General features: G+C 42.9%; 1 protein-coding gene across 4 annotated transcripts in view; it reads left to right on the forward strand.

The window, feature by feature from the left end:
* Positions 1-12,163, forward strand: part of LOC146068787 (protein unc-13 homolog A-like) — an 802,795-nt gene that overhangs the window by 10,659 nt on the left and 779,973 nt on the right. For all 4 annotated transcript variants that reach the window (XM_083179260.1, XM_083179256.1, XM_083179258.1 and 1 more), the window contains exon 2: positions 10,035-10,154. In XM_083179260.1, the coding sequence (XP_083035386.1) occupies positions 10,052-10,154 (103 nt within the window). In that variant the 5' untranslated portion in view covers positions 10,035-10,051. The remainder of the gene's footprint in view (positions 1-10,034; positions 10,155-12,163) is intronic.

Here is a 12,163-nt window from a genome sequence, read left to right on the forward strand (position 1 = left end):
CCTCCCCTACGGGTGGCCGACCTGCGTTTTTTGACTTTTTGGATTGTGCATTGGAGTTCCCCTAAGGGGTGTCCCTCATCATGGCCGCTCCTTCTGAATCCAGGTTAGCTGGATCTGTGTCACTGTTGGAAGATACGTGTGTTCCCACTCGTGCCTCCCTGCGCCTCCGCCACCCTTGTGCTGGTTTGGAGCGCTGTGGGCGTTGCCTCTCCCCCCCCATTCAGCCATCGGTATACTTGATTATGTTCATAATCTTCTTTTACTGTTTTTTTTTTTTTTTTTTTATCTTCATTTTTATTATTTTAGTACACAGTAAAAAAAAACAGACAGGAGAACATCAGCTCGCAAGAGGTACATATAAATATTAGCTGTTGTTATACGGCTGATTGCTCCCACAATGACAATTCTAAATACAACACAATACAATACAAGACAAGAAAAAAAAAAAAAAAAAAGGACAATGTAGTATATCTGTTTTTATCTTCATCCTTTTTTTCCCAGTGGACGGCGAAGTGACAAGGCCTGGGCATATCCGTTATTATCTATCGATATTGTCATGGAGCAACTATCATATCATCATTGGCTACTGCTTTTCTATTGGTACTGTTTTATCTTTTTATGGCAGGCGTGTATATAATGCTATGGTCATATTGACTTATTATGTGATACATCTTAACCTTGTTTTTGGCTACATGGCGCAGCTACTTATTGGGTTTTTTTCTTTTTTTTTTTTTTTCTTCTTTCCCTTCCCCTTAACTCTTTAAATATATTTAACTTGTGTGCATGCCCTTTAATTTGTGAGCGAATGAAAAAAAAAAAAAAAGGGGGTGAAAGTGAGGGAAGGAAGAGGGGGACTCTAAGTCCTCCAAATATTGTGACTTAATTAAATTTATTTACTACCGTGTTACACTTTTTACATAATTGGATTCTAACCATCTGTGCCATATATTAAAATATGTGCTTAGCTTTTTTCTACCTAAATAAATATATCTTTCTTGTGTACTCGTGTAGTTGACTAGTGCCATCCATGCAGCAGGATCGGGGCCATCCTTAGATAGCCAGGTTCTTGCTATCATCATCTTGGCCAGAGCACACATATTATATATATATATATATACAGCCTGTCGTATTTATTCAAAACATTATCTGCACAGATAGATAAAATACAGCTTTTAGGATTCAAGGTGGTTACAGGAATACCCATATTCACCAACATTTGTAGCACTTCCCTCCAAAATTCTTTTACCACATCGCATTCCCATAGTAAATGCCAAAATGAGCCCGGCGCCCTCTTGCATTTTGGACATAGGGGGGATGCCCTGGCTCTCATCTTTACCAGCCTGGTCGTAGACATATATACGATCTGTGCAAAACATACATCTGTACCTGTTGTACTCTTACAGAGTTGGTTGCACATTGCACAGAGGCCAGTGCCATCTCCCATTCAACGCGCAGAAAAACACCTACGTCCTCTTCCCATTTCTGGGCTAATGATACCATTCCACTGTTACCATGTGTATCTGACATCATATTGTATAACCTTGCTACAATTTTTTTTTTACCCTCTTTCAACAACTCTCTTTTTACTGGGGATATAGAAAAATTTGGTATGCTATTTTTAAATTGGGCTTCCAATGCACATCTCAACTGTAGGAACCTAAAGAAAAAAGATTTGGGGAGTGAAAACTCTACTGCCAGGTTTGTATATGATTTTAAAACTCCATGCTCATAGAATTGGCTAATCTCTACCACCCCGTATGTACCCCAAACAGTGTCAGGCTGGAGGGTTATCAACTCCCCAAATTTCCCATAGTCTGATAATGGATGATCAATCTCAGTATCGGAAAAGCCAATTAAACTATTGGCTTCTCGCCATATCTTGACTGCCTGTGCCACTAAGGGGGGTCTTTTTTAGTGACTCTCCCCTTCAGTAAGTACTGGAGTGGAGTACATCTATCGTTCCCTTGTGACATAAGGATTTTAACTAAGCTGTTATCATACTCTGTAGTAATCCAATCTTTAATGTGCAGCAATTGTCCTGCTAAATAATACCATCTGAAGTTGGGGAGAGAGAGCCCACCTTTTGTCTTTTTCCTCACCAGGGTGTTCATTTGGATTTTAACTCTGTTATTGTTCCATATAAATGACGACAACTGGGAGTTTAATTTTTTGAACAAGGACATCGGCAAGTACACTGGTGACTGCTGAATAATATATAGAACCTTGGGTAAGATAATCATCTTGATCAGGTTGATCCGGCCAGTGACAGTGAGCAACAATTTGCTCCATGATTTGAATTTTACTGTAATAAAATTCAACAATGGTTGTACATTCAACTGGCAGAAATCATACGGGTTTCTTGATATCCAGATCCCAAGATATTTAAAGGAATCTGTCCATCTGACAGGCAAATCCACATATGGTTCGTTGGGTATAAACTGTTTCGTAGCCATTATACTAGATTTATTTACGTTTATGCTGAACCCCGAATATCTACCATGTGATTCAATTAGATTTAGAACTTTAACAGCTGAAACTGTGTAGTCCTGCATAAAGATTAGTAAGTCATCGGCATACAATGCCACTGTGTCCATACAGTTACCAGCTGCGAATCCTACAATGTCAGGGCTAGATCTTATAGCACTAGCAAGTGGCTCAATAGCCAAAGAGAACAGGCTTGGTGATAGTGGGCATCCCTGCCTCGTCCCGCACTGGAGGGGGAAGGCAGCGGACGTCCAGCCATTTATTGACACCCTAGCTGTTGGATTATTGTATAAAATTTGAATCCACCTAACAAAATTACCCCCAATGCCAAGTGCCTTCATAACCGCCCATAGGTATTCCCACTCGACTGCGTCGAATGCCTTGGCGGCATCTAAAGACATTATTGCTGATTTACTTGTGATATTTTGCGAGATTTGAAGGTGCCTAAATACCTTTCTTATATTTAACGATGTGGATTTGCCTGGCAGGAACCCTGTTTGATTGGGATGTATGATTTTCTCCAGGTGTTCATTCAGCCTAGTCACCAGTATCTTGGCCAGTATCTTTGCCTCTGCTGGGATCAATGAAATTGGCTTGTATGCCTCGGGGTCAGTTGGGTCTTTCCCCTGCTTCAGCAAAAGTATTATTTTAGCTTCCATCATGGAACGGGGGCACTCCCCTTTTTCAAAACAGGACGCAAACAGATCCATCAACAGAGGAGCAAAAAAATCGACATATTTTTTATAGACGTCAATGGGTATGCCGTCTAAACCGGGGGCCTTGCCACCTGGTAGTGTCCTTATAGCATATGTTATTTCTTCCAACGTTATTGGGGCTTCCAGGACATCTTTATCGTCTGGATGGAGAGTGGGCATTACAATGTTACTCAAAAAATTCTGTATTTGCGGGGGCTTAAACTGATTCCTAGATGAATATAAGGTTTCAAAAAAATCTTTAAATACCATACCGATATCCTCAGTTTTATGTTGCATAATACCCCTACTGTCTAACACTCTGTAGATATTATTTGAGGGTTTTTCTACACGTGCCAAATAGGCCAGATAACTGCCCACTTTGTCAGAGAAGGCATAGAACCTCTGAGTATTAATTTTTGTATATTTTATATCTTCAGATTTTATGAAGTCAAGCCATTTCTCTCTGGCCTGGTCCCATGCTTTTTTAGCTGCAGGGGTACCATCTGTTAAGTAACTGGCCTCACAGATATTGCAAGCATTTTCAAGATCCAATATTTTCTGTCTCTTAGCTCTTTTGATCTCCCCTGTTTTTTTTTTGAGAGTGCCTCGTAGATAAGCTTTGAAAGTATCCCAAATTATCATATCTGACGCTGAGCCTTTATTAATAGCCCAAAATTCATCCCATTGCTCGATTAGCTCGGTCATGGCTTCTGTATTATTTAGCCAGGTAGCATTAAATTTCCAAAAAACACAGCTCTTTACTGTGGAGTCGTCTAGCTCTAACACTAACGGGGAGTGGTCTGAGATGCCTCTTGTTTTGTAGCTTATGCTGACTATGTATGGCAATAGCTCTTTGGATACCAAGGCCAGGTCTATTCTTGAGAATGCTGTGTAAGATGTGGAAAAGCATGAATATTGTCTTAATTCTGGATTTGCTACTCTCCATGGATCAGTCCACCCTAAATCTTCAACAAAGTTACTAAAACTTCTAGAGCAGCTGTCGACCCTGCCGCCCAATTGAGTTCTTTTCCATTTGTCCATATTGGGATTCAACACATTGTTAAAATCTCCAATACAGACTACTGGCACATCAGGAGTGGTTGCGACAAAATCGGCAGCTGCAACTAGCACATCAAACATAAACGGGGGTGGTATGTAGATAGCCAGCAATTGTATATGTTTTACGTTGATTATACCGTCAAGAAAAATATACCGACCATCTGGCTCTATCTTTACTCTATTGCATTTAAATGCTACTGTTTTTTTAAACAATACCGAGATGCCCCTTGCGTGTGTCGTGAAAGGAGCATGATATGCCTGGTTTACCCATGGCCTGTTAAGAGCCTGTAGATTTGGCCCTGTAAGGTGAGTCTCAGATAGACATATTATATCTGCCTTGCTTTGTCGCACCTGACGCATGACAAGGGAGCGCTTTATTTTGTCATTTATTCCTCTGGTGTTCCATGCTAAAATACAGACCATCTAATCCTTACGCTTTAATATATAAACGGATGGGCCAGTTATTTACCAGACTAGCACTATCACTGCACATCATGCTCCCTTCATTGTCACCAGCGGGATCCATTGCATTATCAAAATTACCATGACACTTCACCGTCCTTTTAAACAATACTACATAAAGACAATAACATTTACCCTCCTCCCCCCACCCTATATGCCCCCCCACCCTAGGCATATTTAATAAATCCTTCATACACGAAAAACTATTATTACAAAATGATTAGCACCCAACAGGGGGCTATTGAACCCTAAACCACGGAAACATACTAAGGCAGTTGTCCTATCCCTCTCCCCCGACTTTTATAAGGAAAAAGGGCCCTGGGGAAGTCCTTTAATTAGGGAGCCAGTTGGTGTCTTGCTGGAACCTTTTTGTCCAGCCATAATCCTGCTTCTCTCGGTGTCTGGAAAAAATGTGATTCCCCGTCAACCATAACCTTCAATTTTGCGGGAAATTGCATAGAGTACTTTATATCCAATTCCCTAAGGCGTTTTTTAATATCTGTGAACTGGATTCTGCTCTTCTGGACGTCGAGTGAAAAATCAGGAAATGCTGAGATTTTAACCCCTTCATGTTCCAGCGAGCCTTTTATATGGGTCAAACGCAGCAGGGTATCTCTGTCCCGATAGTTCAGTAATTTAAAAATAAGTGTACGGGGTGGTGCACCTGGTTGAGGAGGCTTTGCAGGCACTCTATGGGCCCTTTCGACCGCAAATTGTTTCGTGAACGAGGCAATATCATGGTTTTTGCTTATTAGTTGCTCCACGAACTTTGAAACATCAGCCCCTTCTGCTCTTTCAGGGAGCCCCACAAGTCTGATATTGTTTCGGCGTAATCTGCCTTCAACATCTGACAATTTATATTTGATTTCACGAATCTGTGAGGCCATGTCGGCCATAGAGTGCTGCATTTTTACACTGGAGTCTTCCACTGCCGAGATGCGGCTCTCTGCCTCACTCAGCCTGTTTTTAACTTCCTTTAAATCTTCTTTAATCTGGATTACGTCAGCCTGCACACTATTTATTTTTTCCCCTAGGCGCATTTCACTGTTATTAATAGCGTCCAAGATCTGTTGCAGAGTGGCATCTGGTGGGGCAGCGGGGCTTTTTTCTTTTAAAGGGGTAGTTTGAGGAGTGGAGATTGAAGTTTGCGAGGTATTACCAACCTGGGTTCTAGCATATTTCTCCAAGCGGGCTGCGGCTGCTGTACCAGTTTTCCCCATATTTAGAGAAGGGGAATGATGCTGTTATCTTTGCCAAAACAGGGTGATTGTAATATCAAAAGTGAGTGGGTCTAGCCGCTAGGTCCACACAGTCATTCAATTGTCCCCGCTAGGTAGATAATAATATGCACAGTGCTTGAATCTTTAGGGCTACAGTGACGCTATAAACTTAGCAGTTGCCCCCTTCCTCCTCCACTGGTCACAATATGCCAATCAAAATAGCGTCTGTGTTATAATGTAACCAGAAGAATTTAAGCTTTGTCCAACTCACCCAGAATTACTTGCGCTGTTAGGCCACAAAAGCTGCGTGATATGCCCCGCTGTGCCAACCACCGTACCTGTACTTCTACAGTGTCCCGTTGTTTACACGTAGCTGCAGATGCTGGTGCACTGGCGTGCTATACTCTGCAGGGGAAGCCGTCAGATGTTCCCACGAGGTTGATCTCGCTTGCTTGCCCTTGCTCTGGCTGTATGTGTCGCGACCCGCCGACTTGCTTGCTCCTCTCCTGGAGCCCTTGCTCGTCTGAGTGTTACAGGTGTTGGGCGTACAGCCCTTTGGCGCCCCCGAGAACAGAGAGGGGTAGAAGGCTGTCTACAGGATGATGGGTGCAGATGGTGGCGTGCTGGCGTGCTGTATGCGGCAAAGAAAGCCGTCGGATGCGCCCGCAGGTTTCACTTCTCTCCCCTGCTCCGTCTGCTTGAACCGCGGCTTGCCAACTAGCCCGCTCTGGTCCTGGAGCTCGTGCACGCCTGCACATCCGCAGGTGTTTGGCGTGGAGTACTTTGGCGCCACAGGGAACGGAGAGAGACAGCGTGCTGTATTCAGGGAGATGGCTGCAGCGTCGCACAGTCTGCACGTCAGTGGCGGGGAAACAGCAAGAGGATGCCGGGTAGCAGGTTCAGACACTTCCCCTATGTTACATACGGATGGTGTCGGGAGAGAGCTCTGCCTCACACGTCCTCACTCTCCCTCAGCCGTGGCCACGCCCCCTTCTTTTACTGTTTGTAGTTTATTGCGTTTAAACTTAATTAAATCGTTGCGGTAGCCGTAACATTGTTGTTTTAATTTAGTCAGCCAGTCTTGGAAGGTATCGGAAGACAGAGAATCGAGATGTTCCGCCTCATACTGTGTGATGCTGTCTCTGGTTTTATTGAGTTCCCAGACTCCTCTACCACGAGTACTAGCAGGTCCAGGCTGCACTTGTTTAAGATGCTTGTCCATTTCCTGCAAAAGTCTTGGCTGTGCCGCCCTATGGTGGGCACGTTCCTTACCCGGAAGCCCCTCGGTATGAGGCGCTCCCGATAGTACTCGGACAGGGATACCCCGTGTAGGAGAAAATCCATCTCCCTGCGCTTGAGTTTATATAATTGTTTGTAGATGTCCTCGGGGCCCAGGTGCCCTTCCATTAACTATATATTGTCCTTGAAAAGCACTCTCTCCACCTCTTCGTCTGTGTAGGTGAAGGTGCTGCCTCTCTGTAGTTGCATGGAGCTACATCCTGGTTGATCCTCTGGCACTGGTGTGCTGGATGGGATCCCGGGGGTGTCCGTTCTGGTGCAGTGCTGCATTGTAACTGCAATGGTGTCCAGTTGGTGGTAAAATGAAATGTGCTTTTGTGTGTTGCAAAGAGCACTTCCTTGAAGGGTAGAAAGATAGGACAACGTATTTGTAGGTGCCCTGGCTCAGGTGGGGCTGGATGCAGTCCCAAATGGATAGGTATCCTAGCAACACAAGATGCGGCCGCGCGCCTGTACAGCGCGCTCAGCCGGAAGCTACGTCAGACGCCGGCTCCGGCCCCGAACACGGGACCTCATTACACTGGCGGTGGGGTATTTAAGGTAAGAGTTTTTCACTTTTAAATTTGTACACCTTGAAAAAGGAGCACATTTGCTCCGAAACGTTGGAGTTTCCATTTTCTACATAAAGTTTTCTATCACCAAGTCCGCTGAGTGCCGCCTCTGTCTCCAGTCGTCACCTACCTATCCCTCCAGGAAGGCACCAACGGCAGCTGATCCTTGAAGGACGAGTGCCAGGCTGACTCTGCCACATATATATATATATATATATATATATATATATATAAACATATTTCCCAATAGAATAAGTAACAAACAAATTTTTCAGGTAATTAACTCCTAAGAGCATTATCTAACAGAAGCAAAGTTTGATGCACCAAAAATGGACAATTTAGCAATGTAGCTGAAAGACTTGCCCCTCTTGAGGTGTATACTGGTATAAGTTTCAGTGGAAGTGAACTAGCCATTACCTGGCTCTGGTATATATAGGGCCATATCATGACATCATTTCCTGTAATGATTTAATTGGTCTGGGTTAAAGGTAATTCAAATTATTAATGCCAATTCCCTATCTTAGTTCCTAACCAGACTTCTATTTGCTAGTCTTTTAATCTTTTTAAAAATCTTAGTGTTTGAACCATTAGTTTATTGGGGGCCGGACTACCCAGCCTGCTTTGCGGCTGTCAGTCCGATTACTATGCCGATCCTGGCATTTACAGATGCTCCTGAATGTTGCTACTACATTGGTGGTGTGGTGAAGGAGTGGGGGATCACTATTTGCTGGCTTGATCCCCCTCCTTAACTCACGGAAGCTGGGAACCTTTTTCTGAGTTCCTACTTCCTTTCTATACTACTACTTATACTTTCTAGTGTGCTATAACTTTCCAATTTAGCTTAGACTACTATTAATAATACCGTGCTCTTATCTATGTGGTAATTAATATTACTAAAGTGGAGGTGCAAATATATTTAATTTGCACCTCCACTTTAGTAATATTAATTACCACATAGATAAGAGCACAATATTATTAATAGTAGTCTAATCTAAATTGGAAAGTTATAGCACACTAGAAAGTATAAGGAGTAGTATAGAAAGGAAGTAGGAACTCAGAAAAAGGTTCCCAGACACTTTTCAGACGTCCATAGTAATTAGAAACACCGGTTTAACGTTTCGTGAAGCACCAGCTGGAGTGTAACGGAGGCTGGGTGCTTTGATGTAGGGCTGTTACATGAACGACAAGGGAGTGAAGCAACCTTTTTTAATAAAGATACTGCGGTACAGGATATGAATGATGGCAAAATGATTAACTGTAGATTTTGATAAATAGGGAAAAGTCAACAACATACAATACTTATTGAAGAGCGTTGAAGATGATTGGATGAAGGATTGGATGATTGGTTGAAGGATTGGATAATTGGATGATTGGTTGAAGGATTGGATAATTGGATCAAGGATTGGATGATTGGGGGTGCATTTAACTTTTTATCTGGAACACATCATGCTGAATTGCAAGGGGAGCAAATACAGTTCGATGTTTTTCTGTGCATGGTACTTACTGTCTGCTTTTGCATGTATTTTGCATGTAGAAAATGGTTAACAGTTTTATCATTACACTGAAATTTAGATTTCAGCATGGACACACACCACCCAAAATCTGTCTCTGCACATGTTACATTCCCCCAACTGCAGTGCACATGGTTTTGCTCAGGTGCTCATTTAGTTGCTGCTTATTTTTTTTTTTTTTTATAGTAAATTCTTTTTTTGCTTTTCTTCCAAAAAAGTAACAGGCCCTTAAGTCTGGGTCTAATGTTGCTAGCTGAGCTGCTAGTCTTCCTAGGTTTCCTAGCCACAGTAGAAATAATTGCTAAAGCCACTATACTGTACTTTCAGGTGTGTACCAATGTGATCAGTAATGATCAAATTATTTTACTGTTTTGGATGTTATGAAATTATGTATTAGCCATAATATCTGGGGGAGGTATGTATGTATGTGTGTGTATATATATGTATATATATGTAATATAATATGTAATATATATATATATTAGTGCCCTTGCAGTATGGGTGGTCTGATTAGGCAAGTTAGTTGATTGTGTGCACCCATAGAGGATGTAAAATGACCGCTACCTCTACTACACACCTCTAATAAGGTCCAGTTGTGGGGGAAGGGGGGTTTGGCTTGAACTGACTGATGTTATTCTATTGTTTTGATACCCACTTGTCCCATCAGTATACGTAAAATTAATCTTTTTTCATTAACATTAAAAGCAGTGCCCCCAAAAAAAGAGTTATCTTTTTCTTCCCACAAAATTTAAGGTCCAGTTGTGTCAAGGATGGCCCAGCCTGGGAATAAGGTCTTTGCTGTCATGGATCGTAAAATGGAGATTGCACAAAAAGCTCCTGAGAATTTCAGCAACCTTCATCTGACACCCACAGGTATAGACTGCTAAACATGTAAGCACTGGGCAAAGAAGTTTCATCATAGGCACGTACAGTCAAAAGACAAAATCCAAGACTGCCCTTACTGTAGTTTAATTTAACTTTGTCATAGTGCTGCCAAACTGATGATTTCTTTTATATCAAAATAATTGTTGAACTGGTGTATGCATACTACACAGCACTGATACATATTTAACCCCTTCCCTGGTACTCCTGAGAATTTTCTGGGGTTTGCTCCAGTGCGCAGACTGGCAACCTGGAAAATTCTCGGGAGTGCCACTGCCTGCGCTCCTGGGCCGAGCGCTGAAATCAGCGTTGCACTCAGCTTCAAGCGGCTGCCCGGCTCCTGTTGCCCGGCCTCCCACCCCCCTGCTGTGTGCGGCGTGATCGTGTAACGTCCTGCCAAACATAGCCAGGCTTCCGGGGGCAGGACCGGGCAGCAGCTATTACACAGATCAGCGCCGCCGTCCGGACCCAGGGACACAGTGGTGGGGTTTTATTTTAGGGAGCGCTCTCCAGTAAGAACTCGCCCAGTGGGGAGCGCTCCTAATAAAAAAAACACCACTGAAGGGGTTAAAGGAGTAGGCATACTATTGGTGGGATCATTTGTACTCTACATGGTAATTGGCCTCCTACTTTTATATTACACTCTACATGGTAATTGGCCTCCTACTTTTATATTACAAAAGAAAAGGGATAAATGTAATAGGGTCTGTTTTTTTTATTACTATTGTTTGCGCTCGCCAAATTACGATGAGAGTTTTGTGTGAGAATCTTCATCATTTAATAGGCATGGAGTTTCAATGTGCTGACCTTACTTGCATGTGACATTTTGTAGGTTTTCTGGTGAGAAAACCTGCGAAAATCTAGCAAATGTCAAAGTTAGTTTCATAATATAAGGTTCTTGCCTAGGTTGGATCGCATATTGATCCAACTTGCAGTTTACCAATAATTGGGAAACTGCTCAAGCACAGGACCCTTTCTGCAAATGTGTAGGACTGGTCCTGCAATTGCATCCGCTGTAATACGAATACCTCTGCCTTATTGACAGGCAGAAGTGTTCACAGTGTGGGGTGGAGGTGTTCAGCATTTGTTTTCCTGGTGTGGTTAGGCCAAGTACCGCATCTGCAGTACAGTTTTACTTGGTTGAGCAAGGTCCCCTGCAACTGTAAGCTTGAGTATGGTCAAATCTTATTCAGGCTGCAGTAGCAGATGAACTTTTGCAAGAAAGTGGTGTGCACCTCCTCTTGCATTGCATTGTGGCGAGTAGATTAGCATATGTGATCCAACCTGAATGCAGGCCAAAACCCTCTGATTTTGGCATCAGTTGTGCACTGATCTCACTCTTTTGTGAAGCTAAAGACAGGTTAGACAGTTTGTTTTGTTGTTGCTGTATAGGAGTAGGAAGCGGATGGAGAGTCAGGGGAGCAGTGAGTAGAATGTTTTTTGATCCACAAGAGTCTGGAGCATACATGGGGCAATTATAGCCCTTTTTCGAAGCAATCAGTTTAGAAATTAAGCACAGACCGCTTCGTTGTACACCCCATAGTAGTGTCGATTCCTGGGAAACGCCAGCTCAGATCTTGACTACGTGTAGTCAAGACCTAGTCAAATCGCCAGTGTTCTAACCAGAGAACACTGGTTAGCACAGATCGACCATACACACATCGCTGTGTGTTGAATTAGTTTAGAACAGGGTGGGAATGACTATGGTGTATCATTTGGCTGAAGCTGCCAGGCTTTTTCTCCACATGAAAAATCAGCACTTTTCACTGTATGAAGTAGACCCGCCCTATTCAATCCTCGAACCGATTGTTCACCTGGCCGAGAAATCCAGCATTGGCAAAACTGCATGAATAGTCGAATTTGCCGCAAATTCACGTGGTTATGGCAAAGTTTCAGCCGTTTTCGGCCATTTTTGTGGCCGTTTTTCGCTCTTGCCGATTCATGCCGAGCATGACAAATTATACCAGTAGAACTCACATTTGCATATGTTTTACATTTCT

This window comes from Crinia signifera, chromosome 1 (genome assembly GCF_055691185.1).
Source record: "Crinia signifera chromosome 1, ASM5569118v1, whole genome shotgun sequence".
Lineage (NCBI taxonomy): Eukaryota > Metazoa > Chordata > Amphibia > Anura > Myobatrachidae > Crinia > Crinia signifera.